The sequence below is a fragment of the Spea bombifrons genome, chromosome 3 (assembly GCF_027358695.1).
Source record: "Spea bombifrons isolate aSpeBom1 chromosome 3, aSpeBom1.2.pri, whole genome shotgun sequence".
NCBI classification, from domain to species: Eukaryota; Metazoa; Chordata; class Amphibia; order Anura; family Pelobatidae; genus Spea; species Spea bombifrons.
The window spans coordinates 118,075,437-118,098,162 of record NC_071089.1 but is presented as its reverse complement, the minus strand read 5'-3'; the positions used below and the strand labels follow the sequence as shown (position 1 = coordinate 118,098,162).

The 22,726-nt window shown below is 49.6% G+C and overlaps 1 protein-coding gene across 2 annotated transcripts in view; it reads right to left on the bottom strand.

Moving 5' to 3' along the window:
- NCOA1 (nuclear receptor coactivator 1) overlaps window positions 1-22,726 on the bottom strand; it is a 66,587-nt gene that overhangs the window by 9,439 nt on the left and 34,422 nt on the right. For both annotated transcript variants that reach the window (XM_053459508.1, XM_053459509.1), the window contains exons 6-13: window positions 19,927-20,106; window positions 18,682-18,777; window positions 16,127-16,267; window positions 15,409-15,556; window positions 13,720-15,055; window positions 5,527-5,701; window positions 3,751-3,921; window positions 2,533-2,656 (exon numbers count right to left, since the gene is read on the bottom strand). In XM_053459508.1, coding sequence (XP_053315483.1) covers window positions 2,533-2,656; window positions 3,751-3,921; window positions 5,527-5,701; window positions 13,720-15,055; window positions 15,409-15,556; window positions 16,127-16,267; window positions 18,682-18,777; window positions 19,927-20,106 — 2,371 coding nt within the window. The remainder of the gene's footprint in view (window positions 1-2,532; window positions 2,657-3,750; window positions 3,922-5,526; window positions 5,702-13,719; window positions 15,056-15,408; window positions 15,557-16,126; window positions 16,268-18,681; window positions 18,778-19,926; window positions 20,107-22,726) is intronic.

Genomic DNA, 22,726 nt, shown 5'->3' with positions numbered 1-22,726 from the left:
GTAATATAACCCCCAGCGCTGTATACAGTAATATAACCCCCAGCGCTGTATACAGTAATATAACCCCCAGCGCTGTATACAGTAATATAACCCCCAGCACTGTATACAGTAATATAACCCCCAGCGCTGTATACAGTAATATAACCCCCAGCGCTGTATACAGTAATATAACCCCCAGCGCTGTATACAGTAATATAACCCCCCAGCACTGTATACAGTAATATAACCCCCAGCACTGTATACAGTAATATAACCCCCAGCACTGTATACAGTAATATAACCCCCAGCGCTGTATACAGTAATATAACCCCCAGCACTGTATACAGTAATATAACCCCCAACACTGTATACAGTAATATAACCCCCAGCGCTGTATACAGTAATATAACCCCCAGCGCTGTATACAGTAATATAACCCCCAGCGCTGTATACAGTAATATAACCTCCCCAGCGCTGTATACAGTAATATAACCCCCAGCGCTGTATACAGTAATATAACCCCCAGCGCTGTATACAGTAATATAACCCCCAGCGCTGTATACAGTAATATAACCCCCCAGCGCTGTATACAGTAATATAACCCCCAGCGCTGTATACAGTAATATAACCCCCAGCGCTGTATACAGTAATATAACCCCCCAGCGCTGTATACAGTAATATAACCCCCAGCGCTGTATACAGTAATATAACCCCCCAGCGCTGTATACAGTAATATAACCCCCCAGCGCTGTATACAGTAATATAACCCAACCAGCGCTGTATACAGTAATATAACCCCCAGCGCTGTATACAGTAATATAACCCCAGCTCTGTATACAGTAATATAACCCCCAGCGCTGTATACAGTAAGATAACCCCCCAGCGCTGTATACAGTAATATAACCCCCCAGCGCTGTATACAGTAATATAACCCCCCAGCGCTGTATACAGTAATATAACCCCCAGCGCTGTATACAGTAATATAACCCCCCAGCGCTGTATACAGTAATATAACCCCCCAGCGCTGTATACAGTAATATAACCCCCCAGCGCTGTATACAGTAATATAACCCCCCAGCGCTGTATACAGTAATATAACCCCCCAGCGCTGTATACAGTAATATAACCCCCAGCGCTGTATACAGTAATATAACCCCCAGCGCTGTATACAGTAATATAACCCCCAGCGCTGTATACAGTAATATAACCCCCAGCGCTGTATACAGTAATATAACCCCCAGCGCTGTATACACAGTAATATAACCCCCGCGCTGTATACAGTAATATAACCCCCCAGCGCTGTATACAGTAATATAACCCCCCAGCGCTGTATACAGTTATATAACCCCCCAGCGCTGTATACAGTTATATAACCCCCCAGCGCTGTATATGGTAATATAACCCCCCCGGCGCTGTATACGGTAATATAACCCCCAGCGCTGTATACAGTAATATAACCCCCCAGCGCTGTATACAACCCCCCGGCGCTGTATACAGTAATATACCCCCCAACGCTGTATACAGTAATATAACCCCCAGCGCTGTATACAGTAATACAACCCCCCAGCGCTGTATACAGTAATATAACCCCCAGCGCTGTATACAGTAATATAACCCCCCAGCGCTGTATACAGTAATATAACCCCCCAGCGCTGTATACAGTAATATAACCCCCCAGCACTGTATACAGTAATATAACCCCCAAGCACTGTATACAGTAATATAACCCCCCAGCACTGTATACAGTAATATAACCCCCCAGCACTGTATACAGTAATATAACCCCCAGCGCTGTATACAGTAATATAACCCCCCAGCGCTGTATACAGTAATATAACCCCCAGCGCTGTATACAGTAATATAACCCCCCAGCACTGTATACAGTAATATAACCCCCCAGCACTGTATACAGTAATATAACCCCCCCAGCACTGTATACAGCAAAATAATAGTCACATCTATACTACCCCCGGTTGACAGGGCTCCCAGGCATAAATTAAATGATAAATTGTTTAGTCCTCCCCGATCATCTCCAGAATTAAAGGGTTATCCACTAAGTTATACTCTAAACAATAATACAATGACCCCGGTTATTAATATATAATCACTGGCATTGTGTATGGAATCCCGGCGGAGGGCCCTCGGGCCCCGGGCCGCTTTGTTTTAAATCGGGATTAGCGGCGGGTCGCAGATAAACTGCTTAAACTACCATGTTTTTCTCAGCATTCAGATGGATTTTAACCCATGATCTGCCTCCTGCGAGGATCACTCGCTTTGCAGTCAGAATGGAAAATTAAGTAGAGTTCCATAAGATCTCGGAGGTCTCGTCTTCAAATAAGCTTTTATTCTTGGCCATATATACCATGGTTACTGTGGCGCATGTTTGTCTGTCTGTCTGTCTGTCTGTGGTGGTTCGTGTGCCTGAAGGCCATCGCTGGAGGCTTTATGGGTTTATACTGGTTGGGGGGGCTGCAAGTCTGTGAATGGTGAGATGTACCTGGTTTAATTGATTGAGCGAGCGAGTGAGTGTGGAAGGGGGGCGGGTGTACTCACTCTTCCTGTGTATTTGGCGTCACGCGGTTCATGGAGGGCATGTTATCGGCCCACAGCATGTGCTCCCCGAGCCCCGTCTGCCCGAACTGCGCGTCTGCGAGCCCCAGATCTGGGTCCGGCAAACCTAGAAGACAAAAGAACACAGAAGAGATGACTGCCGGCCACACGCTGCGCATGCTACATAAATCAGATCGGCCCGCATCTCGTCGCCCGTTCCTCCTGCTGTAAAGACTCAAACCTTAATCAGGATTCAGGAGCCGTATGCGTATCCCATGCATGTGTAATACCCTCACTGTATTGCCCTCTACCACTTCTGCTGGGAGGCTGTTCCACTTATCTACCACCCTCTCAGTAAACTAAAACCTCCCTCCATTCCATCTACCGGCAGACTAGACGGGCTGAATGGGTCTTATCTCCATGTTTTTGGAGAAGAAATACATCCAAGGCCCGTCGGGGAGAGATAAAGAGCGTGGGGGAAGCGGAATAACACGCGGGGTCTCTGGATTATCGCGCATGGCCGCGCAGTAACCACGCAGAGCAGCCAAACGAGAATAAGGATATTTTCCGGGGAGCGCCTAAAATAAACGTCTTCGTTTTATTCGGTGGTTTGTAAAGTGGCGGGTGGGGGAGGGGCGACGGGGCCACAGAGCCCCCCCAGCGAGGGCCCGACGAGGCACACGTTAACCATCATACATGTACAGAAGTCACACTTCAGGTCTGCCCGCAAATCATACCAACGAAGCAGGCTTCCCGACGGCACGTTTGGGGCCTCGCGGGGCCGGCTCCGTGTTCAGGCTTCTTACACGCATATTACACGGAAGTCACGCAGTGAATCGGGGGGGCGTTCGCTCGCATCTGAATGACACAATTAGCCGCTAATCACATGGGGACGAGTGAAGCAGCCGCCGGAGCGCAGGGTGCAGAGTATCTGCTAGAACACGCGATACACCTCAATCATCACAACACACGGGCTATCCTGGGCATCTGCCATGATTTTATTACACGTGACATAAGGAATAAATGAAACGGCTTCCCAGCAGAGGTGGTAGAGGGTATTAAACATGCATGGGGTAGGCATACGGCTCCTGACTCTAAGACGACTGGTTAAGCTTAGTGTCTCGCTGTACTATGTTCTCATTGCTCCGGCTGAAGGTGATGGGAGTGTGATGATTTCCATCGCCCCCCGCCGGTCTCCCCCTCTCTCTCGTTGTTCCTTACCGGGATCCGTGTGAAACGAGGCGGGCCCCGGGATCGGCCCCCGGCTCTGCTCCGGCGTCAGCCCCGAGCGAGGACTCGTGTCGCTGGGAGCGGGGAAAGGGTTCAGATCCGAGCGGACGGAATCCAGAGCCTCGCAGAACCCAAACGGGGAGCGAGCGGCGCCATTAAAACCTGCGGGGTACAAACAGGGCTTGGTTACCGGGGGGCGCTATTACTATTCAGCGTTATATATATATCTCGCCATCATACGCCGCAGCGCTGTACAACGGGAGTCACGGCACGCAGAGGGCAGGCACCGCGGTCTCCGGCTGGCTGAAGGTGATGGTATTTTACTCCCATAACCTTTTAGATTGCAAGCTCACAGGAGCAGGGGCTTCTTCTCCATCTCGGCGCATGCTTTTGTTACAGCGCTATGGCATGTGCAGGCGCCATGCGTCGGGCGTGTAACACTGTAACGGCGGGGGGCTGAAGCCCGGTCTCTCTCTCCGGTAGCCTCCTGTGGACGGGACTGTCACGCAGTCTTATCATCAGGATCCCGGCACAGATCCGCCGCCCTGAGTCAGCAGCGGCCGTTAGAAACACGACGTCTCAGTGAGACTCTGAGGCTTTGGCCGCGGCCCAGGAATCCGTCTTCTCCTGGCGGCGGCGGCGTGCGAGGACCTGCCCGGGATTCCTGACGCATTCCGAGCCGCTTCAAGACCTTTCCGGGGGGAATATTACCCCGGCCCCCTCCGGCGGCTGCCACCAGGGTACGTGCCGGGCACCCGACGCCACGCGTTACACGCAACGCAATTCCACGACCGGACCGCGCATCAGCTGCCAACTCATGCCTTCGTGTGCCAGAACGCCACAGCCGGGGAGGAAAAATACCTGGAAACCCCACGACACGGCTTCATGCCTCCTCAGTGAAGGACGTAGATGTGATGCCGCAGCAGGGGGTCTTTATTTGAGGCACGTAGGGGTCCCCTGTGTCCCCCGGGCCGTGTCCCAGACATCCCAGGCAACACAAATCCCTCTCGTGCCCTCCTTCCATACAAATCGTTCTACGGGGAAGCTGCAGCCCCAGCGCTTACGGGCAGCAGCTAAAGCTGGTCCTCTGACTCCAGCAGCTTCGTTTGTCTTCTTGCAGATACGCTTTCCGCTCTTCTCGTGTGCAAAGGGGTGAAAGCTTATACCTGGGCAGCAAGCCACAGAAGGCTCCCTTTCAATTCATCTCTCCCCTACAGACCCCTAAGAGCCTCCGCCCGGCCGCGATGGTAAATCTCACACCGTACAGCGTCAGATTAGCGAGGTCACGGAAGATGCAGCTGTCCTCTCTTATTAACATTATTAATCTAATTATTAGATTTAATTAATTTATTATAATTCGTTTTATTGATTATTAATCCCAGAATTATAATTGATATTTATAAAATCTTATAATCATTACTAATTATAATTTATATTACAATTGATCTCATTATTATAATTAATGTATTAATAATTATATATATTTATTATTCTTATTAATAATATTAATCTTTTCTGGCTTCTTTTCTGGGGCCATTTGTCTTGTGCCCTTCAGACGGACCACCAACCGTGTGATCTCTTGGAGGTCACGTGTGCCGACAATGGATTTAATTTAACATGTTCCACGTTGGCTGAAATGGCATGAAATTAACTTAAAAAAGGCTTTCGCTTTGAATTTTTTTAAATTTTTTTTTAAATAAAAGGGGGTCCGGTAAAAATAATAGAAATAATAATAAAAAAAAGGCGATTTAAATATTTTATACGTACTGCTGAGGCCAGCCGGTGTCCTGGCCACGGTGCCGGTCTGCAGCGGCGGGGGTAATATTTCGGTCTTCATCGGGGTGCCGCTGTCTGCCCTGTCTGATACCCCGAAGCCGGGCAGCTGGGCGGCCTTCTCCAGCGCGGGCAGCAACTGGTCAAGCTGGTCAAAGTTATCTGTAAACTGGGGGGGGGGGGAGAGTTTTATTACAGAGAAACGCAACACAAGCTTCAGGTCATAAATACAGAATGAATCGGAAAGAGAGAATTCTTACCTGGGAATTCCTTTTCCTTGTCCATTTCCAGGTGGCACATGAGAAGAGAAGGCTCCGCCTACCAGGTAGGGCAGGAAATACTATAAAAAAAGGAGACCTCCCCCTTCCTCCCCAGTGTGGTTAAAAAGAAAGACTCAGGCAAATAATAGACAAGCAAAAGTAAATTTAATGGGTGGGAGTAAAAGTGTGCCACCTGGAAATGGACAAGGAAAAGGAATTCCCAGGTAAGAATTCTCTCTTTCCCTTGCCATTCCAGGTGGCACATGAGAAGATTTAGCAAGATAGGGAGGGAAGGATTCCAGTCTGCAGGACACGACGACCAAATTGAGACTCGTCAGAGAGATGAAGGTTCAGCCTGTAGTGCCTACGAACGTATGAATCGACCTCCAGGTCGCTGCCTTGCAAATGAGAGACGGATTCACCCCGGAGAGTTCAGCCCAGGATGTCGAGACGGATCTGGTCGAGTGTGCCTTCAGGCCGGAGGGAGGCACTCTTCCCGCGGAGATGTAACATAAGGTGATTGCGTCCTAAGCCAGCGGCTTATGGAAGCCCTGGACACTACTCTGCCCCTGCGGGTCCCCGCAAAGGACAGGAATAGTGCGTTGGATTTCTTCCAGGCGGATGTACGCGAGAGATAAGACAGGATACATCTCCGCAGGTCTAGCGAGTGGAGTTCCAACTCCATGGGATTCTTGGGATCCGGACATAACGTAGGTAAGACGATCTCCTGATCAGAAAGGAAAGGTGAGACAACTTTAGGGAGAAACTCCGGTGGTAAACGGAGGATAACGCAGTCCGGCAGAATCTTGAGAAAAGGTTCCACTCTGGAGAGAGCCTGGAGCTCACTCACCCTCCTAGCAGAAGCGAGTGCTACTAGAAGGACAACCTTGTAGGTGAGCAGCTTTAGAGAGGTATCCTCTAGAGGCTCAAAAGGAGATGTGGTGAGTTGGTGCAACACGAGGTTAAGGTCCCAAGGAGGAACCGACGGACGGAGCCTAGGGCGAAGTCTGCACATCCCCTTAGAAAATCTGGAGATCCAGGGATGGGAAGCCAGATTGGAGTCCAAGCAGTTGCTGAGAGCAGAGATCTGAGATCTGGACCTTGATAGTAGCAGGTTGTAACCCGTTATCAAAGCCGTCTTGTAAAAAGCGTAGCACCTCATGGATGGATGGAGAGGATACTTCGTGCCCATAGCACCAGGTGATGAACGTTTCCCAAACCTTCTGGTATTTAGCAGCCATAGTTTTCTTGCGGCTGGAGAGAATCGTTTCCACTACCGATGAAGTTAATCCCCTTGAGGTCAGGATCTCCCTTCAGAAGCCATGCTGAGAGGTTGAGCCGGGAGGGATCTGGGTGGAGAACAGGGCCTTGAACGAGAATATCCCTCACCTGAGGAAGAAGCATGTGCTCGTCTACGGCCAGGTTGATAAGGTCCGAAAACCAGATTCTTCGAGGCCAGAAAGGAACAACCAGGAGGACACTGAGGGTTTTCTCGAATCTTCCGGAGCACTCTGGAAATAAGGGGAAGCCGAGGAAAAACATACGCGAGATTGAAATCCCAGGTCTGCGAGAGTGCTTCCAGGGCTCGGGGACGGCCGACTGGAGAGAGAGAAAAAAACTCCTGTACCTGTTCGGTTAGGTGCGTGGCCATCAGGTCTATCTGAGGAGTACCCCATTTCTCCGTGATGAAAGCGAAGACCCTTTTGTGTAAGGACCATTCTCCCGGAAGTACCGAGTTCCTGCTGAGGTAATCCGCCTCCTGATTCAGTGAACCCTTTAGATGAACCGTGGAGAGAATGCAGAGACTGAACTCCGCCCATCGGCAGATCTGAGCGGTCAGGGTCTGCAGGCGCCTGCTTCTGGTGCCATCTTGTTTGGACAAATAGGCTACAACGGTGACGTTGTCTGAAAGGATCCTGATGGACCCGTGTCGCAGGATTGTAGACCAGAACCTTAGAGCCCTCCAGACCGCTAACAGAAATTTGATGTGCAGGTCCGATTCCCGAGGAGACCAAGTTCCCTGGGTAATATTGCTTCCCATAACAGCACCCCAGCCTCTCAAACTGGCGTCGGTGGAAATTACCACCCAGACTCTCGTCTGCCAAGAGAGCCCCTGTGAGAGATTCTGGCTGTCAGCCACCATCGGAGTGACTCCCGAACTAAGGGGGAAAGTTGGACGTTCTTGCGAAAGGACATCCTGGAGCGATCCCAGTGATCCAGCAGGAACTGTTGAGGAGGTCTTGCATGAGCAAGTGCCCAGGGAACCGCTGAGATGGAGGAGGTCATTAGGCCGAGCCAAGACATGATGGCTCTAATGGACACTGACTTGTTCGTTAAAACCGCTTGTGTGAATTCCCTCAATCTTGGGATCTTGTCCCGAGGGAGAAACGTCCTCTGTACGTGTGAATCGAGGATCATTCCCAGAAAGGTACGACGTCTGTTTGGAAGTAACTGTGACTTGAGTCTGTGTACTAGCCATCCTAGGTCGTGGAGGGTCCTGAGAAAAAAACTCCAGATGGGACTGGAGCAAAGTTGCTGAGACCGCTACGAGGAGCCAATCGTCCAGATATGAGACCACCTTTATGTCTGTTTGCCTCAGGAAGGCCACGACCACCGACATGAGCTTCGTGAAGATCCGAGGTGCTGAAGCAATTCCAAACGGAAGAGCCCGAAACTGAAAATGTCGAATCGCTTGAGGTAATGGAACCGCCAGACGGAGGAATCTTGGTGGTCTCTTCTGATGGGAACATGTAAATAGGCATCCCGCAGATCTATGGTGACCATGAAGTCCCCTGAAGAAATGATCTCTGTGGCGGACTTCAGGGATTCCATCCGGAACCTGTTGTATCTGATACAGGTGTTCACCACCTGTAGGTTGATTATTAGCCTGAATTTCCTGGATGGCTTTGGACAAAGACTTGGGAGTAGGTTCCCTCTCCTATCTCTTGATGAGGAACCGGGACCAGAGCTCTTTCGAGAATTAAGTTGTTGAGCGTGGAGAAGAAACCCGATCTTTTCCAAGGATCTGCAGGGGGCATGGACAGCAGGAATTTCCGGGCAGGTAGGTGAGTAAGCTCCAGAGCATAGCCTTGTTCTATGATACGAAGAACCCAGGGGTCTGGGGTGATCTCTTCCCAGGCATGAATGAAACCGGTCAACCTGCCCTCTACCTGAAGCCTGCTGGCATCAGAACCTTCCTGCTTTACTGTCCCTGCCTACCCCGAAAGGACTGGTAGTCCTGATTGGAGGTTCAGGGCCTGTAGGACTCTCTCTCTCTTGGAGCTCTGTAATAACTCGATCTGAAACAAGGTGGTCCTTTCCTCTGAGGTAACCAGTGCTTTTCCCCCGTGGTGAATTCTAGGATCGTGTCGAGATCGCTGCCGAAGAGGTGGCTCCCCTGGAACGGAATGCTGCACAGCTTGTGTTTAGAGGCATTATCAGCAGACCATGACTTAAGCCAGAGTGCTCGCCTAGAAACCGCTGAAAGCGCAGTGGCTTTAGCAGACGTACGGACTGATTCAATGGAGGCATCGGAGATGAAATCAACTGCTAAGCAGGTGTCGGACAGGTTGCTAGCGACCTGCTCAGTCTCTCGAATAGCTGCAAAGTCTTCTACCGCCTGTTGGAGCCAGATTTTAATGGCTCTAGAAGTTGACACCATAGCAATCGCTGGACGAAATTCGCCGCTGCTGCTTCAGAAGACCTTTCGGCAGACCTCAGCCCTCTGGTCCATGGGGTCTTTGAAATGGGCCGCGTCTACCAACGGAATGGCTATTTTTTTTTTTTTTTTTTTTTTTTTCTTTTGTGGCCTTGGTTACTGCGGTGTCGACTTTCGGTTCGGGGACTTCCCAGGCCTCAGAATTCTAATTATCGCAAGGAAAAAGCTTCTTGGTTCTCAAGGATGTGAAGAATCTCCTGTCAGGAAATTTCCACTGCTCTGTGATAATGGCAGAAAGAGAATCGTGGACTGGAAAGGTCTGCGGTTTCCTAGAGTGACCCTGAAAAGGATCTGGTTTTGCAAATGGTATGTCCTCCTGTAGATTCAGAGTAGAGTTTCCCTGTTTCTGTAGTCATATTCAAAAAGGAGCCAAATAATCTTCCGGGTTATCCGGGAGGTAATTTGGTGGACCCTGCTGGTAAGGTTGTTGCAGGGGTGCCTGAGAGGGGCTTGCCATGGCTCGAAAACAGTCAAAGGTAGACTGAAGTTCCCCCTTCAACCAGGAGGTAAATTCCGTTGCGGAAACTTCTTTAGGCCGAGAGCAGGAGTTGCACGTTTTGACCGAAGGGTCATGCAGGGTCTTTTTGCAGGATGAACAGGCTTGTGTTTTGACTTTCCCACATATTTCCTATGTGGGGAGGCTTCAGGAGGGATATCCTGATTTTTATCTGACATGACTGAGGAGAAGAAACACAAGCTGTAACTGTAGAAAACAATGGCATAGGCAACGCAAACTTCTTCCAAGCAAAGAGGGCAACACCTACTTGAAATGGCAGTAGACAATCCTCAGGCACGGGCAGGCACAATAGCAGAGAGGTAGATGCAAAACTACAGCACAGAAACCAACAGCAAGGAAAGATCTTACCCATTCTGGCGTTGTATACAGAGGCATTTAGGTGCCCAGGGCCGGAAACCTCACATCCGGAAATTCCCAGCCAATGACCTCTCGTGACCCCGGGTCGCTGCACCGGAAGTGAAGCCGATCGGAGATCTGAACGTGTGCCGAGAAAACCGGCACAGCCGGTTAGAGATCTCCTCCTGCCGTGCCACACTCTGAGGATTCCCCGGGACGGAGTGAACCGGAGCCCGGGGATATACATCCCAGTGAGCCCCCTGGGCTGTGGGCAGAGCCGAACGAGGACTGAGCCTCGTGTGCGTTGCCGCGATACACGCGGAGTTGCAGCCTCTGAGGCTGCCGCACGAACCCTGGATCCACACGGGACCGCTGCCGGGTATCAGAAAAGGACGCCCCCCCGGGGCTCCGAGAAAACAAAAAAAGGAAGGAAAGGTAAGCTTCAGCCTAACCGCTACCTGAGTAGGGCAGGAAACAACACTGGGGAGGAAGGGGGAGGTCTCCTTTTTTTATAGTATTTCCTGCCCTACCTGGTAGGCGGAGCCTTCTCTTCTCATGTGCCACCTGGAATGGCAAGGGAAAAAGGGGTCTTATCACCATGGCAACCGGTGCAATCGCCAGCAGAAATAAAAATTATATATCATTTTAAAAATCTTACAAAACCCTGCCGTGTAAGCGACCCCCCCACAGGCATTTAAAAGGTTAAAACCACAGCCGCACGCGGCCTCTCTCGGCAGGCGCCGGATTCTCTAATCTGCGTTGCGCAAGTTTATAAAGAGTTTCCATGGCGACTGCTCCGGACACGGAGGTTGCCCGTAGGCAGCCACCAAGGACCCTGTGCTGGTCAGTGCAGATACCCAGCGCGCCAGAGGCAGCCGAATGACATCATAACATGTTCGTGATGTAAACATTAGAGACGATAATTTAATTCTATCCCCCCGAATCATGAAAAGTATCCAGGAGACCAAATCCACCTCCCAGCCGCCGAGACGGGCGATTGAGCTCATTAAAGGATCGGCACATCTCGGAGAGACCACTAACCGGCTGCCGCTGGGGATGGAAGGAACCGGGAAATCCAGGGGCAACGGCGTAGCGGAACAGCATTTGGGGGTCTGAGGGGTCCCCCAGGGTGAGCGGAACAGAGTTCTGGGGTCCGAAGAGACCCCAGGGTGAGCGGAACAGAGTTCTGGGGTCCGAAGAGACCCCCAGGGTGAGCGGAACAGAGTTCTGGGGTCTGACGGGACCCCCCAGGGTGAGCGGACAGCGTTCTGGGTCTTGTGCACACTGTTACGGGGGTTAGTGGGACGGCTCAGCCATGAAATCATTTTATTATGTAACCCGGGGAATCCACGAGGACACCGATAGGCTTGGAAGCTACCGATACGTTGTGTCTTTAAACCAAGTTTTAAAAAAATAAAAATTAAAAAGAGCTACATTTACTGTCCTTAGCGCATCAGAGCTGTCCGGGGGGCCGCGTCAAATAACCATACAAAAGCCGCCGATTTTCCCACCGATAACAAGAGAGATGCCAAATCCTGGCTGATTTACAAGCCGGCTCGGGGGTCCCGTCTTCTATTCAGCGGCTCCTATGCGGACTTAATGCAAAAAAGGGGGGGCTTTATAAGGGGGGTAAATTTCCATAAAACCCCTGTAACGGAACACAATGTCAGCCGGCGAGGGTCATCTCGTTACAATGTAGCTGAGCACAAAACGGGCCGTAATCCACGAGAAGGTGGGGGGCATCAATGCCGGGGGGGATGCGGGGGGCGAGGGGTAGACAGAATGGCCCTGAGCCCCGGCATGCTAATTACCGAGAGACAAAAGGGGAAGAGCGGGGGGGGGGGATTCAGCGGCCGGTGAATAAATATGTATGAGGCTTGCGGCATCGCGTGACGGGCGACATCGGAGGGGAGCGCCATGCGTTTCACCGCACTGATCCTGGCGCATACCCGCCAAGCGGTCCCCTGTCTGGACATGCAGTCCCTCTATGGGTCTCAGATGCAATAATGTGCCCATCACGTTATGTTATATTAATGCACAGAAAACGAGTTTCTCTTATAGGACGGTCGCCGTAACGGACGAGCAGTGAGAGAAAGCAGGCGGCTTTCACCAATGATGTCATCAAATGATGTCATTCATTCACCTGATCCGGGATCTGCATAATCATCCCTCCCCATTTTCTCTCTCTCTGCCAAGAAGCTGGTTCTTGTTGCTTTAAAAAAATGCAGCCTTGGGAACGTTCCCCGGCCTTATTACTTTATATAGCGGCGTCATATTCCGCAGCGCTGTACAACCGGTTATCAGGGATTTAAATCACCTTTTTTTTCGGTGTACCCCAAGCGGTATGTGAGGGGGAAGAAGCCCCGGAGCGAGGACTTGGCCCCCGAGGAAATAGGAGTGATACACACACACCTTGCACATGCGCAGCAGGACTTCCAATAAAATCAGCGGGAGTAGCAACAGCCAATCACGTTTATCAGCAGAACAACAATGTTCAGATAGCATGCATGTGATTTGCTGCTGCTGCTGCTCCCGAAGATTTCAGGGAACACCCATCTCCCTATAGCTAGGAGTGCTACTGAGCATGTGCAGGAAGTGTACTGACGAATGCTTCCGGCTTTCAGTAGGCGGAGCTGGGGGCGGAGTTAAACGAGACCGACGTATTGTTTTCTAATGGATTACTAAAGAATGCGCCGGAGTCCACGCAACACGCGCTCCAATGTGCATTTAACACGAAAACACGTCAGGAAAGTATCTTCCACCTAAAACTAACCGACAAATACCGCTGCGGAGCAGCAAAGACCCGGCCACACCTTATCCCACGCCACCCGAAATACACGAAATCCCTGGAGACTTAAATATTTACACCCGAGTGGCCGGCGGTACACACCGCTACCCGGCCGGTTATCCCTGGTTTAACCGCGTGCCGCGGGGGCTCTGCCAAAGTCAAGCGATACCGGGAAACGCGCGAGAGAGACGGAGAATCCATGAACTTTATAAAACCTCCCTGCCGGGGCTTCAGGACTCTGCGCCAAATCCCCGCGAGCCACTAAACAGGACCCCGTTAGATTGCCCTACCTCTGGTCCTAGAGGTTCCGAGTAAGAACCTGGGCAGGGGGCCAGCAATGTCCTCTATCTCGCCCCACCCTGCCACCCCCACAAGTTCCAAAAGTTACCCCCGAACGAATGTATCACATGCGATGCTTTCTACAGAGGAGGCCAACCAATCACCACCCTCCAGAAAACACAGAAATGGCGAGCATTGTCCAAAAACCACTTTCCTTGCCTCAGGATTAAAGCACGAAGCACCCCGACGTCTGCACACGGAGCACATCCACCTCGCGTGTGACACTTGCCTGGTTCTGCGGCTCCAGCTTGATTTCGTCTTGCTTGGCCAAGCCGCCGGGAGCCGATCCGCCGGGAGCCGAGCCGCACTGATCCGCCTGCTCCGTTTTCTCCACTTTTACTTTGACGTCCTCCAGGCTCAGACCAGGCGCCGCTCTCCCTTCCTTCTCGTCCTTGTCTAGCAAGTGGCGCAGGAGCTGATGATCTTTGGAGTCCTTCTTCTTATCGCCGAAAGGCTCCGCTTTGACCTCCGCCGCGGACCCCGGAGGCTGGGCGCTGCCGGACCCCGCACTTTTTTTGTCGTGTTCCAAAGACAGGGTGCTGATGTCGGAGGGGCTTCCTTCCTGGAGGAGCCGGTGTAAAATCTTGTGTCGCTCCGTCAGGGAACTGTGAGATGAGGGGCAGGTTCCGCCGGTGGGATTTCCGCAGCCGGAGTTAGACACGACAGGACAGGTTAGGGGGTCTCGACAACTCGTGTCCACGTCCCGTAACTGCTGCTCGGCCGTGGTGGCCAGGAGCTGTACCAGTTTGTTACTAGAAGAGGACAGGGGATTTTTGGTTTCCCCCTCCGTCACCCTGTCATTGGGCTCCATTTTTATGGGCTGCATGTTAAGACGTCCGGGAGAATTCTGCGAACTCATCTGCCGCAGGACGGGAGAAGCCGTGTGGTACCCCAGCGGGGCGGCGGATCCCTCACCAACTCCCTGGACGGCGTTCATCGGGTTGCCTGAAAACAGCCTGCCGTTGTTGTTCCCGCACGGACTGCCCGTCAAACCCGGAGACTGGGCAGAAAACCCCACGGAGGTCGCCGGTCCGTCGCTCAAAATCGGCATGGAGTTGAGGGGTAAATTCGGAAAGGACCTGTTGTTGTTGTTGGTGGTGCAGCCGCTGCTTGAAATGCCCACCGGGGAGTGTATGGTGGGCATCGGCGGAGAAAAGGGATTACCTGAAACTCTGGAACGCGAAAGCAATCCCGGGCTTCCCCGTGGCCTAGGGGACATGAAGTGAGGGGGACTGATCCCGGGGCTGCTCATGGGGGAGTTGTTGAGGTTAGGATTGTTACTGTTTTGGGGACCAGCCTGCCCCGGATTTAAGGCAACATTGGTTCCGATCTGACTTCCAGGAGAACACCCATAGTTTGCTTGGCTGGTGTTGGAGCTGCTGATGTTATGGAGGCCAGAGACTGGCTGCTGGTTTAACGAGGAGGTCAGCATGTTGCCGCCGGACGGGGAGGAAGAGAAGGGCGGCCCTTGAGGAGGGGTCATGGTGGAGTTGACGGAGGGGCTTAGTCGTGGCAGCGACATTCCTGAGTTAGTGTTTTCTTGAGGACAGTGAGAGCCCTGATCCCTGGGAAGACAAAATATGCAAAGCCATTCACTAAAAGCTCCACGTAGGCGATAGAACAAGGAACCAAATCATACCAAGGGGCTAACGTTCTTCTGCTTGAGCACAGGTGAACCGATTAAAACAGCTTATGCTCAAGGTGGAATCTATCACTTAGTTAAGCTGTCCCTATTCCGCCGGGGTGTCACTGCCTGTTACAGGTTGTACAATCTAAAATTACAAATCCATTAACGATTGTATTTTGGAAGACTAGGGGGGAATTCATTTTCTGTCGCACGCTTCACTTCCTGTCCTTTCTTACACGGATTTCCTTCTCAGTGAAGGTACGGAACCCGACAAAGCATAAGGAGGCTCACCTTTCGATGATGTGAATTCCCATGACGAAGGGCTGCATGTCCGGGCTTTGAGGGTAGCAAAGCTTGCACTTGGTGTGGGCACGAAGCTCGGTCCCGTCGCTCAGGGTGAACTTGTAGGATGGGCTGCATGCGGTTCCTCGCGTCATCACTGAGGGGGCAAAGAGACATTGTGAAGAGAAAAAAAACCCCCGACGTACTCAAGAACATCGAGATCGCGCGCTCTCCATGCATTAGGTCAACGGGAAGATTGATCTCACGGGCTCCGGTTCTCATAAATGAAGGATAAATCGACTTTATGCTTTTTTTTTTTTATAAAAAAATAAATAAAATAAAAAATTTAAGAACATTTAAATAAAAAAAATAAAATTTAAATAAAAGAAAATTAAAAAAATATATATATATGTTTTAAATAAAAGAAAATTAAAATTGGTATTTTATTATTTGAATCTGTGGGTTTTGATCCCATTGCGTTACGGATAACCGATAATACTGATAAAAACATTATATTTTGCCGTTTTTATCTCTTAATAACGTTCTTACTTTCCTAATGCGAGGTTTCAAGCGCAGTAATAAAGTACCTATACGAAAAGCCCGTGGCCCTCTGAAGGGTGTGTGCGATCTCTAGGTATTTTAAATGTACGTGTTAAATAATTATTTTTTAATTATTTTTATTTATTTATTTATTTTTTTTGCTGTTTAGGGGCGCCGGACTACTTGCCTTCTTGAAAAAGCTGTTTGGCGTAAGATGGCTCTGTGCCCTGAGCTTGGAAAAAAGCGTATATACATTTTCTGACGAGGTCCTCCCAGCCGGAGCTGCCCGACGCTCTCAGGGAACTGGTGTCGATGGAGATGATTTTTCCTGGAAAAAAAAAATAAAAAAATATTTTACATTCCCCGAGGAAGAAATCATTTTTTTTTACATTTTATTGATTATAATTCTGTAAATCAGACTAGGATTTGGTTCTTTTGGCCTCTCGCAGGGATCGAGCGCAGTCTCTGAACGAGGCTCTCCAACCGACTATTTACACAACCTTCCGCACACCTCTGTCAGCCGGCCAATGAAAATACAGAGAGCGCGTCGCCGCCAGACCTTGTCAACGATCGCAGAGTGATTGTTTTTATCGAGCTGGCGTCCGCCGGCACATTCCACTCCTTGCTAAACGAGGTGTGAACGCCCGGGCCGGCGTGTGCCGCGGGATACCGGGCACAAGGTGACGAATGAGCGCATGCGCGGCCTCTGGGATAGCAGCTGGTGATCTAGGGACAGGCTGAAGCTAGCGGTGGACAAGGATCATGGGAGTTGTAGACCCATCGCAATTCAGGAGCCACAGGTGAAGAACCCCTGTCCCGTCGTTTGTATTCAGGGAGCACCCTACGCGTTTCACGCTGGGCCAGATTGTCCTTAAGCAGCAGTAAGGGCAGAATGTCACCGTTTTGGGGGTTTTTATAGGTTTTTTGTTTTTTTTAATCATGATCACTTTTAAATGTGCCAGTCAGGCTTTAACCCCGAGGATTTCTCTTAAAATATCTCTGATTTCAGGCATCTTGGATCGGGTCCCAGCGGCCTCTAATCAGCCTTCCTTCCTCCTGAAGTAGATTAACGTCGCGCCAATTAAAGCCGACTAAAAATAACCGCGGGAACGAGTCCGTTTAGAAGCCATTAGTCTGTGATAGTCGGTCATAATTGCCATTAAATGCAATTATTGTTATTTATTTTTTTTGAAGATCACAGAGGTCTCTTCTTCAAAATGAAAACTCTACTCCCAAGATCGCCAGGAGTTATCGCCAGGAACTGCAATTACTGCCACTTCTGGTAGGGGGCGGAAGTCCTGATCCGCAGGTGTGTGTGTGTGTGTGTGTGTGTGTGGGGGGGGGGTTCTTCCTAGCAGCCTTAGGGTTAAACACGGCAGGAAGCCGATGCGTGGCACGGAACGGCGATCATATTGCCGGCAGATTCCCTGGCAGGTGGGACTCGCGTTAACCATTTGAGTGCCAGGTCTGTGACGGATGAGTTCTAACAATAGCCCCCGGCCGGGGCCATTAACGCGGTTTGTAACGAAAGACAAACAAAGACGACGAATAATCCGGGGAGGTAAAAAAGAAATATTTCCTTCCCAGTACTGCTGAACCTCTATACCGACTCCAGCTGTAATAGTCCCGAAAACACGGGGTTAATACACCGACTGGAATCACGGATAATAGAGTGCAAGCTCCCAGGCGCAGAGCCCTCTTCTCAATCTCACTGACAGTTTTAATGTTTCCTTTCATTACTGCGCCTCGGCGTCTGCTGGCGCGCTCTCTCTCTCTCTCTATATTATACATTCTATAGGTAACGGATGTATTTCTCTCTCTATATATTCTATAGGTAACGGATGTATTTCTCTCTATATATTCTATAGGTAACGGATGTATTTCTCTCTCTCTATATTCTATAGGTAACGGATATATTTCTCTCTCTCTATATATATTATATAGGTAACAGATGTATTTCTCTCTATATATATTATATATTCTATAGGTAACGGATGTATTTCTCTCTCTATATATATATTATATATATTCTATAGGTAACGGATATATTTCTCTCTCTCTATATATATTATATAGGTAACAGATGTATTTCTCTCTATATATATTATATATTCTATAGGTAACGGATGTATTTCTCTCTCTATATATATATTATATATATTCTATAGGTAACGGATGGGTTTCTCTCTATATATATATATTATATATATTCTATAGGTAACGGATGTATTTCTCTCTCTATATATATATTATATATATTCTATAGGTAACGGATGTATTTCTCTCTCTCTCTATATATATATTATATATATTCTATAGGTAACGGATGAATTTCTCTCTCTATATATATATTATATATATTCTATAGGTAACGGATGTATTTCTCTCTCTATATATATATATTATATATATTCTATAGGTAACGGATGGGTTTCTCTCTCTCTCTCTCTCTATATATATTCTATAGGTAACGGATGTATTTCTCTCTCTATATATATATTATATATATTCTATAGGTAACGGATGTATTTCTCTCTCTATATATATATATTATATATATTCTATAGGTAACGGATGGGTTTCTCTCTCTCTCTCTCTCTCTCTCTATATATATTCTATAGGTAACGGATGTATTTCTCTCTCTCTCTCTCTATATATATTATATACATTCTATAGGTAACGGATGGGTTTCTCGCTCGTGAAGTACAGCGCCGTGCGTCGCGGGGTTTACTCGCGGCTCACCTGTAGCATCTTGTTTCGTCATGAATGACTCTATTGAGGGTATAGGTGCGGTTCGAGGTAATCTCCGGGCAATGCATATCAGACAGGACTGGAAATCTACAGAGAGAGCAGCACAAAGGGTTAACGGGAGCAGCGGGGTAATAACACGGCTTAACCAGTCTTAAAAAGGGCCCCATAACGCAGAAGCCTAGACCCTGCCGACAGATCGGCCCCGTCCGGCCCCACGTCTAGTCTGCCCTGCGGTAGAGAGTCAGGTGCATCAGGATGTGATGTCATTTTCCCGCGCCCACCAGAACATCTCTGCTCTGAGCCCGCATGCGTTGAGCCAGACCATAAGCAGCTCTCCGCTGGGAACAGAATCTTGCATTTTCAGAAGTAACCAATCCCAAAAGCATCAGTAAAATATTACGCAGCCAACGGTTTGTTTCAGAGTCTCGTAGAGTTTTTGGGTTTAAAAACTAATTTTTGCAATAGCTTTTTTGTTCCATTTTTACAAATCCTGCAAAATGATCCTCGAAAGAAAAGCCTCATGGCGGGGGGGGGTGTGTGTGTGTGTGTTTCCTCCCTGCCGTGTTAATCAGAGCCCCCGCTGATGTGTTACCTGCTCTGCTGAGACACCGCGCCGGGCGCTTTCACTTTCCAGAGACGGAACGCGTCGGCGAGCTTAGCGAGCGTTACACAAAAGCGGGTCTTCTCGGAATCTCCCACAAGCTCTCTAAATCTGATTTAATGCCCCCCCCAACCCCCGGACTCCGATAAATCCCCTCACCTGCCGCGACAGATTGAGAGAAGACGGGATGAGCCAATAATCTCTGCTCTCAAGCAAAAAAACAAAACGGGAAGGAAAAACACTCCTGCACAACACAACACCCCCCCCCCAATTACCGGTCACTGAATCCGTTCACTGAGAGCTTCGTTAAGCTGCGGGTTTATTGCCCTGCTTTACGCCAGCCGCCGGTGTCCCACCCAAAATATTTACCCCAAGGCCGTCTAACGGAGAACCTGCCTTCCTGCCTCTAGTAAGATGTCGGCCCGGCCGGCTCCGTGAACACTTTACTACAGGCAGCCTTGGGGTAAATATTATTGGGCGCAGCCTTGGGGTAAACCCACACGGAGGGTTATTCTGCAGAAGTGAATGAACGCAGAAAGATATTTACCCCGGCTGGGGTCGATCCCACGGAGCCGGAAGGGCAGATATTCCGCGAGAGAGAGACTCGTGTGCACGGGGAGCGCCGGGCGTCTTACCTTCTCCTTCCTCTTTGAAGGATTTGGGCTGCGACACGGTGAAGCACTGCATCACTTCGTACCGCTGGCGCGCCTCTTGGTTCTCGGCCCCCGCGTCGTCTGGGGGCCGGATCAGCATTCTGCAGTTTAACGTATGGCTGTTCCGCTGGTTGGCTTCCTGGGTCCAGGGACCCCCATTAACTGCGAGGAACAGAACACAGGATTCGTTATCGCCATATACCGCAGCGCTGCACAAATCAACTGCGAGCTACAAGATCATTAACCAACCACCATTATATTCGCTCGCTGTATTACCCTTTACCACCTCTGCTGGGAGGCTGTCCCACTTATCTACCTCCCCTCTCAGTAAAGTATAAAAACTTCCTTCTATTCCATCTCGGCCTCTGACCCTCTCTCCCCCAAAGCCGGACACATCGAGACCCCTCAGCGGAGCCTCCAGCTATTGGGGTAAATGTTAGATTCACCTTAAATCCTCAGAATGGCTGTAATTAGAGAATTTGGGCACTATTTTTTTTTAACCCCTTAAGGACAATGCAATCGTTTAAATAAAGATTATTGATGACGCTCCACGTTCTCTGACCTGCGGACCCTCCAGCCATCGCGGGGACTTTATTGCGCCTTGAGATTTTTCGGTAGCCCCTTTGGAAATGCATGGCAAGGTGGGGGGTGTACCGCAGAAATCCCCCCCACACGCATGAATTTGCCCCTCATTTAAAAGCCCTGCTGAAGAAGTATTTGGTGGGGGCACATCTCCTTGCACGTGATATACTCGCCTCCCTGCAGATGGGGTGTGAAAATGCCCCCATCGGCTTCAACAGGATCACTTTCCTGCCGCTGACCGACTATTTCAAGTAGCTAATCAGTGGGCCAAGAGAAGGAGGAGGGCAGCTGCAGCAGCAGGGCTGCAGTTTCATTCTTGAAGATTGCATATTAACGTCCTCACAAAGGGTTAGGGTTACTCGCTGGGTACTTAATATGCATTCTTCTATGGCGGGGGTGTCCGGGGCATTAACCGGTCCCTTTAACCCCCACTATCTGCTCTGAAGAGTGCAGACAGATCCTGCCCTCGGGACGCGCAGCCGGGGTATATTGAGAGCAGTTGGATCTAACGCTGCAACTAACGTTTATTTTTACAATCGATTAGTTGGCCGATATTTTTTTATCGGATTAATTGAAAAATTGTAAATCTTTTGTTTATTTAAAATAATTGGATGTTAAAAACAAACGGCAGAATAAAAACACCGAGGAAAATGCATTTCTTGTTTTTATTTCCAAACCTGCATATCTGAGCCCAGGCTCGCCACACTGCCTCCCAGATATGCCTTATACCCCCTGATATGCCTTATACCCCCAGATGTACACCTGGCCCCCCATATGCCATATACCCCTCTGCACCCCCCAAATATCCCTTATACCCCCTATATGCCATTGTGCCATCTGATATGCCTTATACCCCAGATATGCCCATCTGCCCCAACAAATATGCCTTATACCCCCTATAAGCTATAGTGCCCTTTGCTATGCCCTATACCCCAGAGATGTCCCTATGCCCCCCAAATATGTCATACCCCCTATATGCCACCGTGCCCCAATATGCCTTATAATCCCCTATGTCACTCTGCCCCCCAAATATGCTTTATAACCCCCTATATGCCGGTCTGCCCCCCAAATATGCTTTATAACCCCCTATATGCCGGTCTGCCGGTCTGCCTACGCGCAATGCACGTAGACAAACCTCTGCTGCTGGCCGGTACTTCTTCGGTACTTTCCGAAAGGAAAAGGTTCAAATACCAGCATCTGATATACCTTGGGGTATCTAGTTTTTTTAAATATATATGGTTTGATGGGGTAAATTGAATTAGCCAGCTTCAAATATGCCCCAAATATGGAGGCAGAATGGCCAGATTTGGGAAAAAAACATCGCAATCTGCTACTTGTACTTGCCATATAACTTGCAAAAATCAGAAAGACATTGGGTATTTCTAAACTCAAGACAAACGGGAGAATCTATTTTTTTTTTCATTAGATTTTGAAGAAGAGTAAAATATTTTTCAAAATATACTTTTTTTTTTTTTTTTTCAAAGTCAGAAAAAGAGTCGACGGTCTCTCACTTCCGTCTCTCTCCCCCCTCCCATACACTGCTCTGACTCCTCCCCCTCCCAAACACTGCTCTGACTCCTCCCCCTCCCATACACTCTTCTGACTCCTCCCCCTCCCATACACTGCTCTGACTCCTCCCCCTCCCATACACCGCTCTACCTCTCTACCCGGCTCCGTTACTGAAGGCACTTTCACTGATGCTTCATAGAAGCCTCAGCCTAAGTGAAGGGCAGTAACGGAGGCTGTCTGTGTGCATCGCGCAGACCCCCACCAGCTGACAGAGAATCATCCTCTCTGTCAGCCGGTGGGGGTCTGCATCGCACAGGCAGCCTCCGTTACTGCCCTTCACTTATGCTGATGTATGGGAGGGGGAGGAGCCAGAGTGTTGTATGGGAGGAGCCAAAGTGGTGTATGGAGGGGAGGAGCCAAAGTGGTGTATGGGAGGGGAGGAGCCAAAGTGGTGTATGGGAGGGGAGGAGCCAGAGTGGTGTATGGGAGGGGGAGGAGCCAGAGTGGTGTATGAGTGAGTTATAGTGGTGTATGGGGGGGTATTATGAATTTCAGGGCATATAGGGGGTATAAGGCATATCGATATTAGGCATATCAGGGGGGCATAAAACATATCTGGGGGTAAAAGGTATATCAGGGGGCTCAGTTGCATATCACTGGCATATAAGGAGTATAAGGCATATCAGGGGGC